This window comes from Nanorana parkeri, unplaced genomic scaffold (assembly GCF_000935625.1).
Source record: "Nanorana parkeri isolate BGI_ZX_2015 unplaced genomic scaffold, ASM93562v1 scaffold471, whole genome shotgun sequence".
Taxonomy (NCBI): Eukaryota; Metazoa; Chordata; class Amphibia; order Anura; family Dicroglossidae; genus Nanorana; species Nanorana parkeri.
Genome location: NW_017306739.1, coordinates 1,055,051 through 1,075,382, shown reverse-complemented (window position 1 = coordinate 1,075,382; position 20,332 = coordinate 1,055,051). Strand labels below are relative to the sequence as shown.

Sequence of the window (20,332 nt, the reverse complement as noted above, 5' to 3'; positions counted from 1 at the left end):
CTGTTCATTCGAAGGTCCCTGAAGAAAGCATGTAAATACAATTTAGAAGGAAATTAGGTTTAATCTTAAACTGAGAAAGGGGTTGCTTTACTGTTAGAGCAGTGAAAACTAGGAACTCTCTTCCCCATGAAGAAGTATTAGCTATTAGCTTTTAGTTATCTTCCTCAGTCAGCATAATATATAGGGCTAAAAGAACTTTTAAAATTAATAGGAGATTGATCCAGGGTTTTATTTCAATTCCAGTATGGGTTTGGGAAACTGAAAGGGGAAAAAAACTGACCTATGCTTGTAGCAGTAGTTTTTCAAACACATTACACTCACATTCATACAGAGGTTGAACTTGATGTACCTGTGTCTTCTTTTAACCTTGTCAACTATGTAACTAAGTAAGTAATGGCTCAAAAAGAAGAAGGTTATGGAGTGGTCTAATCACAAACCTGATTTGAATGCCATTTACATGCTGTGGGGGATTAAAAAAATACAGTCTTTTAAGGAAAGCCACAAACATCTTTCAACTGAAAAAAATTTGCATAGAGGAGTGGTCCAAAATGTCACTGAGTTGATCTTAGAGACTGATGGACAGTTATTGCAAATGCCTACAATTTGTAATTTCTGCCAAAGTGGACAATGCCAGCTTCTGAGGCCAAGGGTCTACTTGCTTGCCTTTTCCACAGTACACAATTTCACATATATCACCTTTATCTGTGGGCACTTTCAGAATGAAGATCTAATGTTTTCCTGAAATAGTGAACGATTTTCATGGGATGTACTTACATTTTCACAATACTGTAGTACATTCACATTATATTAAACAAAAAAATACAGCGTTATCTCTAATATTATAAAACTCTAAGTGCATATACTTAGTGACAATTATACAAAATCTTCACTCCAACTTATATACACTGAGTGGCCAGATTATTATGACCACCCCATCAGTGCTTCGTTGGGCCACGAGATGACTCCACGAGATGACTTTGTTGGGCCGCCTCGTGACTCCACGAGATGTTGAAAGGTGATGCGAGAAATCTGACAAATTGATATGATCAAAAATAAATGTGATGAAATCCTTGCGTTCACTTTCTTTGCATCAGTGAGTCAAATAATCATTGCATATAAAGTTCCACAATCACTCGTGACTTCTGTGCTTCAATTCCTCGTCAATTAATCACCAGTGATCCACCTCTAGGTGCACAAACACTAGCACACTCACCAGATAATTCTGACCACCCAGTGGTTTTCAAACGCTCTGCAAAATTCCCTGGTGTCCCATGTCTCCCTCTCCACTGAATCACCAACAGCTGAAAATTATGAGTCTGCCCGTTGTCTCTCCCAAATCTCTCTTATTCGCTCAAAATAGAAAACCAAGATGGCACATAGTGTAAAACTGCTAGATGATAGTTCATTCATAAAAATCAGAACACTTACATTTAAAAGAGTTTTTAAGCGCTGTAAAAACATAAAATTGGCTTGTATGAGCTCAGCTCTCTCTCCTCCACTCCATACACTAGCGTCGGCGTGTAGCCCCTCCCCTACGCGTTTCGTCCAATGGACTTTCTCAAGGACATTCACATAGAAAAGAGTAGGAAGCTGATCGCTCAACAGGGGACTGAAATATCAATTGGAATGCAGAGATCTCCCATGTAAACGTGTAACAGTAGGTTACTGCCACTGATGGGGTTTCCTTCTATTTAGTTATTATCCCCTAGTTAGTTGTAGTGGGCTGTTGCTTTAAATGTTCTACCATGGGAAGAAATGGGAGACTTCTGGAAAGCCATCATGTATAGCAATCATATTTAGATTCTCTCACTAATGTGAGGTCGGTTAGGACTGTGACATCACTCCCTCTGTAAACACAATGTGGAAGCATTGTTTTTACAGTGCTCTGCTGCTATGTACTCATATGAAAGAAGAACCAGAAGCTCAGGAGCTGATTATCATTGTGAGCTTAGTGTTGAAGCATGGCTTCCACAGCCAGCAAGTCCAGCACAACAATCTGCTAGGACTCAGTGTGCAGCATGGTGTGTTTCAGACTTAATCTAAGGTCTGGAGCACAGTGAGCCATGCCATGTTAGGGACCAGGGGTTTAGAGGATGTCTTTCACCAAATTTTACATTTCATAAATTGATTTATAGACATTCTGAAACATTTAATAAATTTGGTAGCTTAGGTTTCCTACCTAATAAAATCACATAGTCAAGCTTTCAAATATTTTTGCATACTGTATTTAGTCTTATCAGTAGAAATTGTTTCTGAAATATTTAACAATCTAACCATTTCCCTACTGAAGAAACAAAGGCAAATCTGGATCCATTTAAAGCAGATATTGCTGCATATTATTTTAATCCAGAAGAGCTGCACTGTGTTACTACGGTAACCTAATTAGAAAAAGTCTGAAAGCTTTGTATTAAAATGAAAAGCATTATTACAAACGCAATTTGAACATATTTTATTTTACCACACAGGATTATTAAATAGACCAGGTTACAGATTTGTGTGCTGTACACATAAAAAATGACATGCAAGCAAGAAGCAGCCTTTGTTACATGCAAAGGAAGTAGAAATCCAAGCATGTAATCAATATATCCTCATTAACTCTTCAGATGCCATGCAAAAGAGTACTGATTTAAAAAGAAAGTAATTGCTTTTATTAGAGACTTCACAACCAGACACTTTGGGGGCCATTTGCCATTTATAATAGAGAGTAGATACTGATATCTGCTCTCTGCTATACTCTGCAGTAATACTTCACAGCATGGCCTTCATTTTATTAATGAAATGCAGGCCACAGTGTTGGATTTACTGTATATATGAATAACTAGGATGGGGTAGGGGGATCCCAGAGTTCAGCTTAAAATGAATGATTTTTTTCTAGATTGTGCAGTTACCCAACACTAAATTGTTGCAAGGTGACTTTTTCTGTGTTACAAAACTGTTCCTGGCTCACAGACACCTTAATACATTCTTTGAGGCTTGTAAAATTAACAAACAGTACTGAGAATTAAAAAAATTGTTGGCAGTTGCCTGACATTTTTTCTGGCAGACTGTCACAATACCGTGTACAGGTATCTCTACAGGGGAACCAAATATGTGACCACACTTCAGATACCAAACAATTCCTGTGAACTATGGTTCATTAGAAAAACACCACAAACACATGCAACCCCACCACCACCCACAAGTAACATAAGAGAACTAAACAATATACAACAAAAAAATAGATATCAGGGAACAGGGCTGAGTATAACCCAGAGAGCAGAGTGGACCTAGGAGACACAGGTCAGGGGGGCCTCAGGGGTAAGGGTCAGGAGTCAGGTCAGGGTACAAGGCAGGAACAGGATACAGGTAGCAGGAACAAAATATGGCGACAATAATGAGGCACAGGCCTCACTGCAAGGAGAGGTTAAATACCCTCCCAGATCAGCAGCAGGTGGTGACTAATTGCAGAGACACCTGTAGGTGAGCACTGGAACTGCAGGACCTGGTTTCAGAGTCACAGTGCCACCTGGAGGAACTCAGGTCCCCGACAGCCACTGGCTGCCTGGAGACACCTGCAGGCGGGCACTGGAACTGCAGGATCTGGTTCCAGCGCCACAGTGCCACCTGGAGGTGTTCTGGTCCCTGACACAAACCTAAAATAATACAGCTAAATAGCAGGGGTATTATCCAACAATTAAAGGTGCAGATGTGGCTATATAAAAAAAACGTAAAAATTCTTGCCACTGGTAATGCCCTGGCCACGAAAAGCAGATGTTGAAAGGGCAGGTGTGTGAGTAAGATTGGCATTGTTATCAATTTTCTCTCATATAAGCAGCAGGATATTGTTGGCTGATTAGCTCATTTGGCTTCTCAAGTGCACTTGCAACACAGAGAACAAGATGAAGAACAGGATGAGGCAATGCTGCCTTTAAGCCAGGCTATTTAATTATCATCTCAGAGATTAGTGTAATTACATTCAGTCTCCACAGTGCTCCTCTGCGAAAGATGGGCATAAATGTGTGTGCAATAGCGATGCATACAGATATGTACATATATGTGATCCAGGTATACTAGGTATGCTCATAGCTAATTCTTTTTTTTATTATTGGTATTACCACTACCTAAAATAATTTACTTTTTTACTGCTTGTATAGCCAAAAAGGGAGACTGGAATAGGATAAGTAATAGGACATACTTTCTGTGCTCTTTTAACCAAGAGAAAACCTTTAAAGCTTTTTTAGTGAGTTTACTGAACATTAGTAAACTGGATCAAGTAACAAATTCAGGCAAATTTACAGTAAAGCAGAGTTAATGATTCATTACTAAAATTCTAATCTGTTAAATATTTAGGTGTGTATGCTTTCTGCACTTGTTTTTCTTTTGAGATCCATTCTTCAAATGTACAATTTCCCTGGGAGCTGCATATAATTATCTGCCCCACACACTTAATAATATAATATTTTAATTTCCTGGCCAGTGGACTAATTCTATGTGTTCCAGCAATCACTGTACTAAAAAACACACTAGAAAGTTGCAGTTATAGTTAAGTTATAGAAACTATAACTGCAGGTAAAAAAAAGTATATTCTTCTGCTATGCATAAAAATGAGAGCAGCAGACCCCCAACTCTCTTAGCCAGCTAGACTTTTTCTTGTCTCCTCTCCCTGACCCATGCTTCACATGGTTGCTGCAGGCAGACCCTAGTCTTTTATGTGGGGTATGTGCCCCATATGAAATAATGGGGTCTTCCTGCAGCAGGCCGAGAGATCTACAACCGCACCTCTGCTGAATGGCACCTGTAAAAAGCAGGCACACCTAGCAGAGGAACAAATTTAAAGCCCATTTCCACCATTGTAATTGATTAGCATTTGTTGTGGTAATGAAGAGGTGCAGTGATGGTGTATACATGTGCACATTGTCATGACTCACATTGCAGGCTTTCTTAATTTTTTTTAATGAAGCTTTTATTAGGCCTGAATCCTAGAAATTCAAACTTTACTCCACAGGAAATTCAATCTGACACCAGGGTCAGATTGTAAAGCAGGGTGTAAACAGCTACCCTCCTCCCTGCGATTCTGTGTAACATGATCATTAAGCAACAGCTCTGCCTTTACACACAATACACAAAGGGGGTTGCCACTGTGAATACTAACAAGTGGGGGAGAGGGAGAGCTCAGTTGTAATATACACACTTTGCTTGCAGAGCACAGAGGCAGCCATTTCCATGAGGATATGAAAAGGTGAGGTGGAAAAGTTGGTTAGGCTATTTAAGCCATTTTGTATTTATGTCAAAGACTCCATTTTGTTTAAAAGATGATGAACAAAGGTTTCATCAGCCTTGTTTATAAGTTTAAAAGTTTTGCATAACTTCCTTTTTTTTTTTTGTAACGGTCTAAGTCTTATGTGCTGGTAAAGTGAATGTCTAGCTTGACTAAACGTTCTTTCAAAATAGGTACCAAATGATGCAATTTTTGGGAGTGACTTTGTGGTTTTAGACAATTAACTAGTTCATTGCTGTGATAAATAGTCGAATATTATTGGTTGATTTGTATTTCCGTCTCTGCCAAGTGTGGGATGTCACTGGGAAGTAGCTCATTCATTATGCCAATATGGCTTAATTTAAACACTCATGTAACCTATTGTGAGGTAGCAGAATGTTTGTCATGACATCCTGCCCAATATGTATTGAATGAATTATAATATTGGAGCACACACATCTCTGTTCCTGGTATTACAAGGTCTGGTATTTCTGCCAGGACAAAGGAAAGCTAACACAAATGTAAATTGCTGTGTTCATATACAGCAACTGCATATGTCTGCTTCATGTACACTCAGCATATAATGCTGGCATATGTTTTTTACAAATACCTCTGCAAAGGTGGAAATGGGCTTTAAGGCATTATGAGGTCTAGAAGGGAGGACTGGCCAACAATGGCAACTGATCACAGCCAAAGACCAAAGACTAACCATGTAACTATATAAAACTAAGAAGAGTTGATTATCAGTCTTTGTGTTTTTCCTAAGTAGTCTTTTAATAAAAAAAAACAAGATAAAATTGTAAGCTGACTAAAATGTAATTTTCACTATCTTATTGTTTATGTAACCACAGGTAGCATTATACACCGAAAGTATATAAATTCTCATCTTTGTTTCTGATAATTTATGAGCTGTGCAAGAAGAATATTCACACAGCTTAATTAGACAACTGTATACTAATCAGGAACAAAATTGAGAGACATAATAATGCTACAAATTAACAGGAAAGTCTGTGCTGGGCTTCAACAATGATCTATACTCTCTGGGAGAATCTATAAAGTATTTCTGTTTTATAAAGCTTTTAGAAATTGCTGCCTCCCGAAATCTGTAGTTTGCATAATGAAGGGCACTTAGGTGGCATTCAGGTGATCACCTGCCTTGCATGTTATATAAATGAGTAATTGTACTCAATGAGTGAGATAATCTACTTCAGTTGTGTTTTTTCATTGTTTAAAGCCAGTTTTCTGACAATGGTGCAGCTGACCTCTATTGTTTTTCCATTTTTTCCTCACAATGGGATATTGTTTTGGGGAAGCTTAGTGTCAATAACACACCCAAGCTGATTAACAATAGCCTAGCCTTTGGCATTTAACTGCATTTGTGGTGTTGTGCTGCTATCTAGAGTTGGAAAAACAAATATACCGGCCATAGAAATCTGATGGATTAGATTAAGGGTGACGCCCACAAGTGGGCTACCAATTTTTTCTGAATAAAAGTTAGCAGCCCAGATAAAACAAGAGGACTTCACAGAAAAGGACACTTAGGCCTGGTTCACACCTGTGCGTATTGCATAAGCGCGTCACACGCGCGTTTTCTTCCCGTACACTTCAAGAGAAACTGCAACCAGAAGCCATTTTGCTAGCCACAAAATTGTATTCAATACGCAATCTTGTACACCTGCAACTCCAAGCTAAGTAACATTTTAGTGTATCCTCTTATAGAAACCATTACATGTGTCAGAGAAGGGTATAGTGTATGCATGGTATGTATATATGTATGTATGTATGTATGTATGCATGTTTGAATGTACAGTATGTATGTATGAGCAGCCTGTATGTTTTGTGTTGTTTTTCATTTAACAAAGTAGTAGAATTTCTTGCATAGTAAAGGTATGTTAAATACTACTTCTGGGTCAGTATCCTTGGCTTTAATACAAGAATCAGACAAACAAATTGCTGTATAAATGTGCCTACTAAAACACTCACCTATACTGCTAGTAAGGTCTATGTACAGCATAAACGTTTTATTTAGTTTGTGATAGAGTAGGGAAGGATTAGCACACCTGTTAGGTTTTACTGTTGTCCAGGTTTTACTATTGTCCAGGGTTCCATTAGAGAGATTTCTATTTACTCACTGTCCCAGAGACAACCTTTTCACCAGATAGGAAGAGAAGGAAACTCTCCAACAGACAAGTAAAAATGATTTTAAGTAATGGAGGGAAAGGCTGTCAGCAAAACTACTAGGCTCTTAAACTTATCTCATCTTAGTTGTGCTATAAGCACAATCATCATATATCTGCAGAAAGTGGAATTGCAGTGTTTTGGTAAAGAATACAAATTAAAGCCTCTGTTGCACTTTCAATGCTGTCTGTTGAGTAGATTCACCTTCTCTGGAACCAATAGAGGACAGCCTTTCCATAGAAATATCAATACAGTATATAGAGAAATATATAGAGATTTCACTTTGTGAGGAAGCTGTGCAGTCCCCAGTGGGCTGCACAGAAAATCTCTCCTAGGGGTGAGAACAGGTAAATGTAGAGGGGAATGCTAAGGGGGAAGTTTTTTAAAGGTTAAAGTTTAATTTACGTTTTTGTAACAATTTGTGATCGCCAGATTTCAAAAGTACTTTTTATAGTGTAGGAAACACAAACCAATTCCAACAATGTTTTAAGCCAGGTTCTTTGTACCTATAATAATTTATATGTAGAGCATTGCTTTATCTGTGCATATATATATATATTTTGAATAATCTTCTGTATCGTGTACTATGTGGACATTTGTAACCACATTTCATACATTATGCTAATTAAAAATATATTATGTATCATTGCTTCAACAGTATTTGCAAATTTCTCTGTTTCAATTTTTGTAGCTTCCACTATAATTGTGAAAAAATCCAAGATTGTGTGTGAACAGAATACATTTCAAGAGTGCAGAAGATAGTATTTGGCTACATGCATAATATGTTATTAGGAACAAACATGGCAAAGGTGCAGGAGGGAGAATGTCCCTCTCAGGCTGGTAACTCCCTGCTACCTCCTCACTGTCTACTCCTAGGGTGGCTTTTGCCCCCACTGCTTCCTGTCAGACCTCTGAAGCTATGAAGCTACTGCTGTAAATGTTCCACAAGCAACAGGTAGTCTAGGAGAGGTTCTTCTTAGTTCAGGAGGTGTTCTATTACTTTCACAGAGATTTTATTTGTTTTGGCTGTGCCTGCCCTGCATGCAGTGCTGTATGATTGAGGGAGTAGAGCACTGATCACTGGGAACACTGGGAGCTGGGTAAGCCACTTTCCTTATCTGACATCTGAAAATGTGTGTCTATCAACTACAATATTTACAGAAAAAGGTATATACCAATACAAGGGCTCATCCACACCACCATGTGCCCTAATTCCACACATTGTCATGTATTGAGGCGCATGAAAAAATAGGTGCACCATTTTGAAAAAGCAGGGAAGCACACCGCACCGAACAGTCGCAGCACAGTATATGTTCCCCATTTCACACCAAAAAATTCTGTATGCTGGGCTGTACGCCCCCTATTCCACACCACCACAGTCTATTCTCTGCACTGTACATTCCCTATTCAATACCTTTTTTTTACACTGGGCTGTACATTTCCTATTTAAACACCCCCTTATTCTGCGTGCTGTGGTATACTCTCTCATTCAACACCACCTTGTTCTGTATGCTGGGTTGTACATTTCCTATTCCACGCCACTACATTCTATAAGCTGTGCTATACATTTCCTATTCCATACCATCTTTTTCTGTACACTGAGCTGTACATCCCCTATTTGACACTGCCTCTATGTGCTGTGCTGTACATTCCCTATTCAGCATTGCCTCAGTATGTACACTGTGCCTTAAATTCCCTGTTCCATAGCACCTCATTTTGTTCACTGGGCTGTACATTCCCTATCTGGATGTTGTGCTGTACATTTTCTCTTCAACAGCACCTTATTCTGTACACTGTGCTATGCATTCTCTATTCCATATTGTCTCCTCCTTTACCATGCTGTACACTTTCCCTCATTGCCTTATTCTGTACCCTGGGGTGTACATTTCCTATACCACACCACCTCACTCTGTATACCATACTGTCCATTCCCTATGTCACACCACGTCATACTGTATGCTATGCATTCTTTGTCCACACTACCTCATTCTTTACACCCTGCTGTTCCACATTATCTCATTCTGGAAGCTCTGCATTCCATTCTATATGCAGGGCTGTATATTCTGTATTGCACACGGTCCCACTCTGTGTGCTGTGTATGTTTTTAATTCATACCTTAGTGGTTGTAGTTCTTTATACCTTCTAGCAAAATGGTAATTGCACGTTTAAATTGCTTTGGCGTGTTTACACATCAGTAAGGCCCACAAGTATTGTTAAACCTTTTGTGCAAGGGCTATACAAATAGCATTGCTTAATGTTGAAAAAAGGAACATTTAACTCTCCCCACCAATACAAATGAGCATGGTGGACTTACCATTGGTGTTGCTTCTGTGAAATCCATCAGAAGGTCACCTGGCTCTAATGTGAATGAGCTGTTTGCTCTACTAGGACTCTGTAAAATAAATATGTTAATGAAAAACAATGCAGTGTGTACCAAAACTGCAGTCATAGTTATTTTATACTATACATATAATTACAGATTCATAAATAAGCCGACATGTAACATCATAATAATGCTGGTAAGCATTAAAGTTAACCTGTAGTCTCTGACAGGGCCATGATTTATCAACAGAATCTTATTGAAAGCAACTCCTGGTATTATACATGCAGTTTATGTACAGAGCAGCCCAGCCTTGAAAATCCATGTAGCTCTACAATGCAGAAAAAAAAATCCAAGAGCTACTGTGGTTAGAATGTGGCTGCCCCTTTCTGCTTCTCTCCCCTCCCTTCCCAGACAAGACTTTTTTTGTTTGCTGACTACTCATTCCCCTTGTGTGAGGAAGCATAATGTTTGATACCCTGGCTGGTAATAATGGTTCCTTAAAAAAGGCACATTCAAAAAAGCACTTGGATATGCCGGAAAACAGGACACGTCATAGGCAAAGTGCTGGAACATATGTACTTTGAGCAGGGAGACAATGTTGGCTAGTACTTTGGAAGTGCTATTTATCTGAATGGATATAAATTAAAAGAGCAAAGCCAAACTTACGTTTTATCATGTTTTCTAATGCATGTTGTTCTCACAGGAACATTAGTTTCTATTTCCTAACTACACATACTTTTCTGTGGTGTCTCCTCTCCATGGAGACACTAACAGTGTCTCCATGGAGCCAGAGCAGAGCGCGCACTCCCTACCGATGGACTACCGCACATTGCAACATGCACAGGTGGCACAGAGAGGCTGGAAATTAGGAGGACATTTGACCCACCCACCTGCTTGATTGACAGTTCAGCCTGTCTTTGGCTTTTTACAAGAGAAGCACACATTGAATGAAACTCTATGCATATGCATACTTCTACGGTGACCGCAATTACTTATGGGACATGTCCGTGACTTTTAGACAGCATGTGTGTGCATTCCCCAACTGGAAGTTGTGGGGAGCACTGCACCTGTCAAAGAGTGGGGGAAGAATGATAAAGGTATGAGAATACCTTTACAAGTAGCTTTTATAAGAATACATGACATTTTTAAGCACAGAAAACAGATGTACATACAAATGTTATTTGATACTGGAGGGTTTAATGCCACTTTACCTACGCAAACTTAGGGCAGGGGTAGTCAAACTTTGGCCCTCCAGCTGTGGTAAAACTACAAATCCTACATCTGTCTTTGGAAGTTATGCCTGTGGCTGTCAGATTCTTGCAATGCCTAATAAGATTTGTAGTTTAATCACAGCTGGAGGGCTGACCCATGACTTTTAAATCATTCACCCATCCATATGCTGGCTGAATGCCAGTCACATGGCATTCTCGCCACTAGATGGAGCTGAGGAACCAGGAAATGCCTATGCACTTCAGCTGCATCTAGTGGAGAGAATGCCATGTGAACAGTATTCAGCCAACGTATGGCAGGGTAGAGGATTTATAAACTTTTCTGATTTTGATCGAGTGGGGAAGGTTTCTCCAGACAGGAAGTGAGGGAAAATATCTAACAGTAACACAGACAAAAATAAAAAAATATAGTAAGGGAATACTAGAACTCCTGTTAGCATTTTATTGGTCATGCTTATTGTTCATTATAATGCTGAAATTTAAATGCATTGTTGTGATATATACCTTTTCAATAGAGGAAGCCTGAGAATTTGCATTGGAAGCCAGGAGAAGGGCCGCTCTCTGCTCAGCAGCAGATTCAGCAGCTACTGCAGCTAGTGCTGGGGGAAGATCATCCTCATCACTATGATTACTGATGAAAAAAATCATTACCACAAAAAAGTTATTACCACAAGTTCTTACAAATCTTTTTCTTTATTCTTCTTGTTTAATTTATATTTAGTTTTATCTGAGTATATATGCAATGAAAGATAACCTTTGTCCTCATCATCTTAAAAAAAAGCATTGCCTTAGGTGTACCAGAAGACTAAATACATTGTAACTAGGGATGCACCTAAATAAAATTTTAAGACTGAAACCAAAATTTCTAAATTTGTCAGGCTGAAACCGTTTTAAACATATAAAAATATTTTTACATTATTTTTATTTATTTTTTTTGTTTACTATAAGGGGGGGGGGCTTTGGAGAAATATCAAGGGTCTAAACAGACCCCTGATATTTCCCTTTTAAAATAGAAGAGATTGAGGACACATAGTCCTCAATCTCTTTTTATGCAGCCCCAGCACTCTATGAACAGGAATCACTCTGTATATAGGCTTCCTGCTCATTCACAATCTGAAGAAAATAAATATTTACTATGAACACAGTCATGAAGCCTCTGTGCTGTGCTACTTCCTGTTCATTTCTAAATGAAATGGTTTATAGCACATCCTGTTCATACATAACTGGGGATATTGTAATCACTATGTCCTCAGTTATTTACAAACACCAAGTGATCAGTACTGATCAGTCGGTGTTTGCTCAGTACAGCCAAGGGTCGATAAATATTTAACATATTTACTGAACCTGCCCCCTCCCTCTTCCCACCAAAGCTTTCTGCCCTACTTGGCCTCCTGACAGCTTTCTCCTCCCCACTGGGAACATGGGATCTGTAGAAGTGAACGACTTTACAGCCACCCAGATCACTTCACATTATACAGCAGAAACTTCTGATTAATTTTAGCAGTGGTGAGCTTGTTTTAACCTTTTACTGCAAGGATGAAGAAGATATGCCCTTAGTAGTCAAAGGGTTAAACTTGCCATGCTGGTTAGATATGCCCTACATTTTATAAACCTGTGCTGGTTCTCTGTTAACAAATCTTTGCTATTATATATTTTTGTATGTCTACCTGAAAAATACTTATACAAATTTTACACACACCAGTCTATTTTACTAGTCTAGAGTTACTAGCTCATATCTTTTGCCCATATTTGTGTAACTGTCCCATTTGAAAAAGAGTCTAATAAATTAGATATAGTGATTTATCAGCTTATGGCCTTCATATTTTGGTACACAGGGATGGATGTCATCTCAGCCAGGTGCCTTATATATCCAATTTATTAGGTGTAAGTGCACCTATTCTTGTGTTAAGCTGAGACGACACTAAATGGAAAGCAATGGTTTATCTCTCTCTGCCATATTATGTGGCATAAGCCACTATTTTGTGTAGACTAATCAAAAAGATTAAGACTTTAGCTTTTACTATGTCTTATACAAATGTAAGATAACTTGGGAAATACTGTACATTTGTAGAGCTTTATCATTTTGTATCTTTAAACCCTACATATCCCTTTCAGGTTGTTGATATTTATAAAAGCAAAGTGAAATGGTCAAACGTTTCTACTGCCCACTAAATAGTGACCAGGCCAATATCCAGTAACAACTCAATTTAGGGAGCAGTCATTTAAGGATCTCGGCACTGTTGTGGACTTCATTATGATGTTTATGATCCTTTAATAGGTCACTAATCAGAGTGACATGAAATCTGTTAAAATAAGTGTTTGCATAATTGTTATATTTTTAATTACATCTGTCAAAATTATTCAGATTACCAAATTGTTTCCAGTATGACTACATTAGAACTGGGACTTCATTCTCACAGTTCTTGGATATGCTGCACGTTGTTCTACTTCACAATGGCATATTGTTTTATGCTCTGTACACTGAGCTGATACAACAACTTTTTACAAAACTACTGAATGGATCATTGTCCTTTTACTGGCCAAAATATTTTTCTTCCCATGCTTACATTGAACTTTTTTTTTTAGGATCTTATACACTTAACTCAAAATGATAGGGTGACTACTTAAAAAGTGTAATTTGTTCTGATCAAATGAAATTTTTGTTAATATAATTTTAAGAGTTTTTAGAACCCAACATAAAATTTAAATTCTTATATAAGAAAAGCCCGATTTAGGAAGCCTAGAGTTTTGTTTATTGAATATTTTGGTAAAAAAGGTATAGTCCAGTGGTGCAAAAGCATCTGCCCCTGTGAAATGACCTGATGGATAGAGATAGATGATACTCTTTTTTGCGTTGTATTTTTTGGTTACAACAAAGACTTCCTATTATATTATATTTAGAGTGCTTTTGAACTTAAAGAACTGATTATTTTTTTTCCTACTACATAATTCAGAGAACCATTCCAAGCATACTGCTGACAAGGATGTTTAACTCTGACTATTTAAAAATCATTTTAGACACGTTTGACAGCTATGGAAAACTCTTGCTGCCTTGTTTGTTAAGTTGTTATGGTTCTGTTGTCTGATCAAATTGGAGCATATCTATCTTAAACCATTAGGACCTGCTACATCTGTGTGATATGTTAACGTGCATTATGTCATGCATTAATGTGGGTTCCATTAAGGAAGTACATTTATTTAATGGGCTGCCATATGCACCAAAACAAAACAACAAAAAAAGGTGCATGTATGCACCACATCACACAGTACCATGTTATGGTAGATTGAGTTGTGGTGCACTGCAATGCAACAGTGTGAATCAAACTTTTTTAACTAGGGGTAAATTGACATCTTTGTGAACAGACCAATGTTTATAGCTTTAGTATTTGTCAGTTTACATTTTAATATTGTTCTAACCACTTTACATTTCATTCACACAAATGGACAGGCGAATATCACTTTTAGGCCTGTTAAAAGCATGATATTTTTAAAGTAATATAGTTGCAAATATTATATAATAAATACACAATATCTACAGGAAGTGCAGATTAAGCTGTTTCTGGTACACTAAAAAGCCATGGATCCGAAGCATAAAAGGTACTGTTAATGATTTTAGATGGCCTGCGATAAATAAGGAGAGAGCTAAGCATTGCAGAAATTTTCATCCAAGCACACAGGCTGCATTGTATTGAGTTCTCTTTGGTGCACTAGACAAAGATCTGAAATGAAGTCATTAATGGAGTTCATGTAGCATATGCGCACGAGTGCAGCTCGCTACATGTTACATCAGTACCAAATGCAGACTGTACATTGCCTGTTCAATGAACACCACAATCTGAAGCAGCCTTGTTCTTCTAATCATGTGAGTGTATGCAAATGCAGCTAATTTGTACTAGAAAGATATACTGGTGATTTCTGCACCAACTTAACCATACCAAAACTAGGCTGTGGCAATATTATTGTTCTACATAAATATAGATATGGTTTAGCAAGCATATATGCACAAATTGACACCACTCACAAACTATACTGTCTGATCAACTTTTTTAATCTTGGTGGTCGTGTTTCTTGCTTGCTTGAGGATGATCCTGTAGATTGTATACTCTCAGTGCGGGTAGATGCTGGACTCCTGTGGAAGAGAGTGTAATTATATAATACAAGTGCAGTATATAAAAACAGTTTGCAGTATATACAAACAGCAATATAATTGGATACTGTCTATCCAGAAACATGTGTTACATCTACTCAACTTAGTAGTAAAGGAAAGGTTGGCATACGTCTGGATTTGAAGCATAAATTTAGAATGTAAATCATCTATATGCCAAATTACTATGACACCTAATTAAACAATGCAACAAAATGCTAAATGGCCAATCAAGTAAAACGTAGCTCTTGTTTCCCTTCATATTCCATTAGGTAGATGTTATGATGGCTGTGTCAAAATATTGTCATGCTTTGTATATTTGAAGCAACCCAAACCTTTCAGTTAGAATACAATGACCACCATATAAAGACATCAGCAGAAAAATGATTACTGGTTGCTATGCATTAATGCCAATGTTTTCCTTTTTTGGAGTGGTGAAGGGTTAGGATCTTTATATTTGTCCTGATGAAGGGAAACTTCAATTTGTCACCAGAACAGGCATAGAGGGTGGCACTTTTTTTGGTTTCAACTGTCTAAGTGGACCTGTGCAGCAAACATATATGGTTTAAGTGTTTGGATACACTCAATTTTCTATTTCATGCTAAAATATGTATCCAGTTGGACAGGGGCGGAACTACCGCTGGTGAAGCCGGTGCGGCTGCACTGGGGCCTGAGCCTGGGGGGGCCCAGCAGGCCCAGGCACCAGACCAGTAGCAAGGTAGGACAAGAGATAGGGGGCCAGCCAGCCGCACGCACAAATGGCCGCACGGCAGTGAGGCCAGAGTGAGGCAGAGCAGACTGCAAGCAACCGGCGAGGCAGTGCTGGGGCCTCGGCTGGGAGGAACCAAGCAGCTTCCTGATAACACAGCCCACCACCTCTCCCAGCTACATGGTGTTCCTGCCGTGGAGGAGGAGGTTTTATCTTCTGCTGCTTTTATCTTCTGTATGTGTATGTAAGTTCTGTGACATGATTTGTAGTCCTTTATAACTGATGGAGTTATTCTGCATTTCTGTAGCGTGTAATTCTGGAAGTTGTAGTCCCCTATAGCTGTTACTATTCTGCATTTCTGTAGAGAGTATTACTGGGAGTTGTAGTTATCTATATCTGTTACCATTCTGCATTTCTTTAGAGAGTATTGCTGGGAGTTGTAGCTCTCTATATCCGTTACCATTCTGCATTTCTACAGAGAGTATTGCTGGGAGTTGTAGTTCTCTATATCCATTACCATTCTGCATTTCTGTCGAGAGTATTGCTGGGAGTTGTAGTCCCCTATAGCCGTTACCATTCTGCATTTCTTCAGAGAGTATTGCTGGGAGTTGTAGTTCTCTATATCCATTACCATTCTGCATTTCTGTCGAGAGTATTGCTGGGAGTTGTAGTCCTCTATAGCCATTACAATTCTGCATTTCTGTATAAAGAATTGCTGGGAGTTGTAGTCCTCTATACAGAAAAGCAGAATGTAATGGCTATAGGTGGGCAGGGCGGCATTGTAAGAGCTGGGAAGGGGGGGTCAAAACAATCTTGCACCAGGGTCCATTGTTCCATAAGTCTGCCACTGCAGCTGGACAAATAAGCAAACTACTATCAAAAAAGGGCACGGGGGACTGGGCACTGCCATTAAAGGACATTTAACAAAGTAAAAAAAGTTTTTTTTTAAACTATTGAGAGGAGAGGGTCCTTTCAATGGGACTTCAACATGGAGAAAACACCAATCCTTTAAATCACATGGTTAGGGACATGCCTTTAAGCTGTATGGGGTATAATAGAACAGTACAATTTTCAAGGGCTGCATCAGTGATAATGTATTTTGCCATCACATATTTTAGATGTGTAATTGATTTTACATTTAGCTTGGCTTGAATACAATGGGAATACCCCAATATGATTCATTTTAACTTATGTAAAAAGCATTTTAGATATTTTTTGCTGCCCACTCAATTTTTTTTAATCTAGCGGTAATAGGCCTAAATGATTTAGCAGAAATAGCAGCCACAACAAATCTAAAAGCTAAAGGAAAGTTTACTCTTAAAAAAATTAAGCTAAAGATCTCAACTTCAAACAGTGGCAAAACAGTATTAGTGTAGTTTGTGAGCCTCTTCTTTTTCAGTACCAAAAAGGTACCAGTACCAGGTACCAGTACCAGACTGCATTGTCTTAAAAGTTTGAGAAACTGTTGAAACAGAGTGTGCAAAAAAATACTGGAAAACCACAACCACACTTTCTCTGAACCTCCTCCCATCCACATATCTGCAATTATTCCTAAAATATTACAAATACATACTTCAGGTTTGTGTTTGGCAACAGACCAGTATGTGAACAGCTGTATAGGCAACAGATAGAAATAGACAAGGCACATTTTTTTATTGCAAGACAAACCGTCTTGCAATTAAAAAAAAGTGTGTTATCAGGTAGACAATAGCGACAACAACAAAACCCCCATGATTGGCCATTCCAGCCCAAGAGAACTAGTTCAACAGGAAGACTGGAATTTGAGCAGACAGAGCTGCGTATTGAATAGCCAGTAAATTTGTATTTATTATTGTTATTTTTTTATTGCTGAAATAACATCTGAATGGGTCCAACCTTGAGTTAATCATCTTCACATTCCACTCAGCAGTTTGATTACTAAGTTTCTTTCCACATGTACACTACCGGTACAAAGTTTTAGAACAACCCCATTTTTCAAGTTTTTATTTAAATGTAAGCAGTTCAAGTTCAGTTACATAGTTACATAGTATTTGAGGTTGAATAAAGACATTAGTCCATCAAGTCCAACCTATTAGGATCTCATTCTAGGAGTACCTGTACCCCTGTATATTACCTGTACCCCTGTATATTACGGTCCCTTAAGAAATCGTCCAAAAGTTTCTTGAACAATTCCACATTATTTGCTGAAATCACCGCCTGTGGCAGTGAGTTCCAGACCCTAACTGATCTTACTGTGAAGAACCCCCTTCGCCCCTTGTGCTGGAATTTTTTTTCCACCAATTTTAGGTGATGGCCTCTAGTTTTTGTAACGGAGTTAATTTTAAACAGTTTATCGCTAATGTTGCTACCACCATTGAACATTTTGTACATGGAAATCATATCCCCCCTTAATCTCCTCACCTCCAATGTGAACATGTTTAAATTTAGTAGCCTTGTCTCGTAGCTCTGGTCCTCCATACCCCTAATTAGTTTGGTTGCCCTTCGCTGGACTTTTTCCAACTCAAGGACATCTTTTCTTAGTACTGGTGACCAGAACTGGACCGCGTACTCCAGATGAGGTCGAACCAATGATCTATAAAGTGGCAAAATTATAGACTTGTCTCTGCAATACATCCCCTTTTTAATACAGGACAAAACACTGCTAGCTTTGTTTACAGCAGCCTGGCACTGCAAACTATCTTTCAGTTTGTGGTCTACAATGACCCCCAAATCCTTCTCCATTTCTGACTTCCCTAGCGGCATACCCATAATTGTATAACCCATTTGTTTATTTTTAATTCCAAAGTGCATTACTTTGCATTTATCGACATTAAACCTCATCTGCCACATTAATGCCCACTCCCCTATTTTATCCAAGTCCTCCTGTAATGTTATAGTGTCTAAGTCCGTGTCTATTACCCTCCCTATTTTGGTGTCATCAAAGGTGTTAATAACCTGAAATGGTATGGTAAAGGTAAGCGGTAAACTGCCAGAGGTGAAAAGAAAGAAGTTTTGCTTAACAAAAATTGAAAAATAATGTACATTTCAGAGTTATACAAAAAAGCCTTTATCAGGGAAGAAGTAATGGGTTAACAACTTACACTTTTTCTGCAGCAATGTAAGTAAATTCAGCCTTGAAAGTTTGTGCTAACAATTCCTCCAGGTGTCCTAACATTTGTTGATTACTTACAAGCCCTCTGTCTGTATCTCTGTATAAAAGCAGTGATGGAACAGACTTTGTTACTACACCCTATTAGGCAATATATGGACAAAATTGTACTGCAGGAATTTGTACATTGCTCTCAATATGGCGCTGAAAAGGCAATTAACAAAGGAAGAAAGACAGACCGTTATAACCCTTAAAAGTGAAGGTCTTTCCTTTAGAAAAATTGCTAAGAAAATCCAGGTGTCTGTGAACACAGTTTCCTACACCATCAAAAGGCACTTAGAAACTGGAGGAAACTCTGACAGGAAGAGGTCTGGCAGACCCAAAGCCAAAACACAATCACAAGACAAGTTTCTGAGAGTCAACAGCTTGTGTGACAGGCGTCTCACAGGACAACAGCTTCAAGCACAGCTTAACACTGATCGAAGTTATCAAGTCTCAGTTTCAACTTTGAAGAGAAGACTTCAAGCTGCAAGTTTGACAGGTCGAGTGGCAGTAAGAAAACCATTGCTAAGATGGCAAAATAAGAAAAAGCGGCTTGCCTGGGCCATGAAGCACCGTCAGTTTACAACTGAAGACTGGAAGAAGGTCTTATAGACTAATGAATCAAAATTTTAGATCTTCGGTTCACCACGCAGGGTTTTTGTACGCTGTTGAGTAGGCACAAGGATGGTTCCTCAGCATTGCGGTACTGCACGTTTCGATGCGGGCAATAGATCTGTGGATGGGAGGTGCATTTGGGGTGCCATTCAAATGAATGGCAATGCAATGCACTTCTCACACCAAAATGCACGGTAGGTTAGATTGTGAAGTACAGTTCGTTATCAGATCCATCCAGTCTCCCTACCTTAGGAGAACTGGAGTGGATCCTTAGCCTGGGGTCAGGTGTGGGCTGCTGTACTGTGATGGAGCTTCATCCATATGTGCATTGCTTGTACAGCTCCCTTGCACACCCTGTAGAGGTGCAGAGAGCCAGTATGTTCGTCTGGATTAACAGTGGGTAATTGTGGGCATAGCGTTCTGTTTAGGCTTTTATTCCCCCTCATAGGTTGAACTCGATGGATTTGTGCCTTTTTTCAACCTGACTAACTATGTAACGTTTTGTTAAAGAAAATTATTCCATGATTTCTTTTGGATGTCCAATTGTTTATTTGCTCTATGCTTTATTTTAAGAGTACATTGAGATATTAAACTGCATAAATTTCACAAAAAAATTGAAAAATTGGGTTGTTATAAAACATTTGACCAGTAGTGTATACTAGGCTAACCTAGAGCTTTCCTGCTTTGCTGGAAACAGCTATGGCTGTTCTTTCTCTGTAGAAAAGCAGCAATACTCTCTGACACCAATGATATTACTGCACTTTATAA

General features: G+C 38.7%; 1 protein-coding gene across 1 annotated transcript in view; it reads right to left on the bottom strand.

Moving 5' to 3' along the window:
- The window catches only part of LOC108790415 (band 4.1-like protein 4B), a 68,877-nt gene that overhangs the window by 12,585 nt on the left and 35,960 nt on the right, over nt 1-20,332 (bottom strand). Inside the window, exons 4-6 of the mRNA XM_018560668.1 lie at nt 14,988-15,095; nt 11,471-11,597; nt 9,729-9,806 (exon numbers count right to left, since the gene is read on the bottom strand). Of these exons, the coding sequence (XP_018416170.1) occupies nt 9,729-9,806; nt 11,471-11,597; nt 14,988-15,095 (313 nt within the window). The remainder of the gene's footprint in view (nt 1-9,728; nt 9,807-11,470; nt 11,598-14,987; nt 15,096-20,332) is intronic.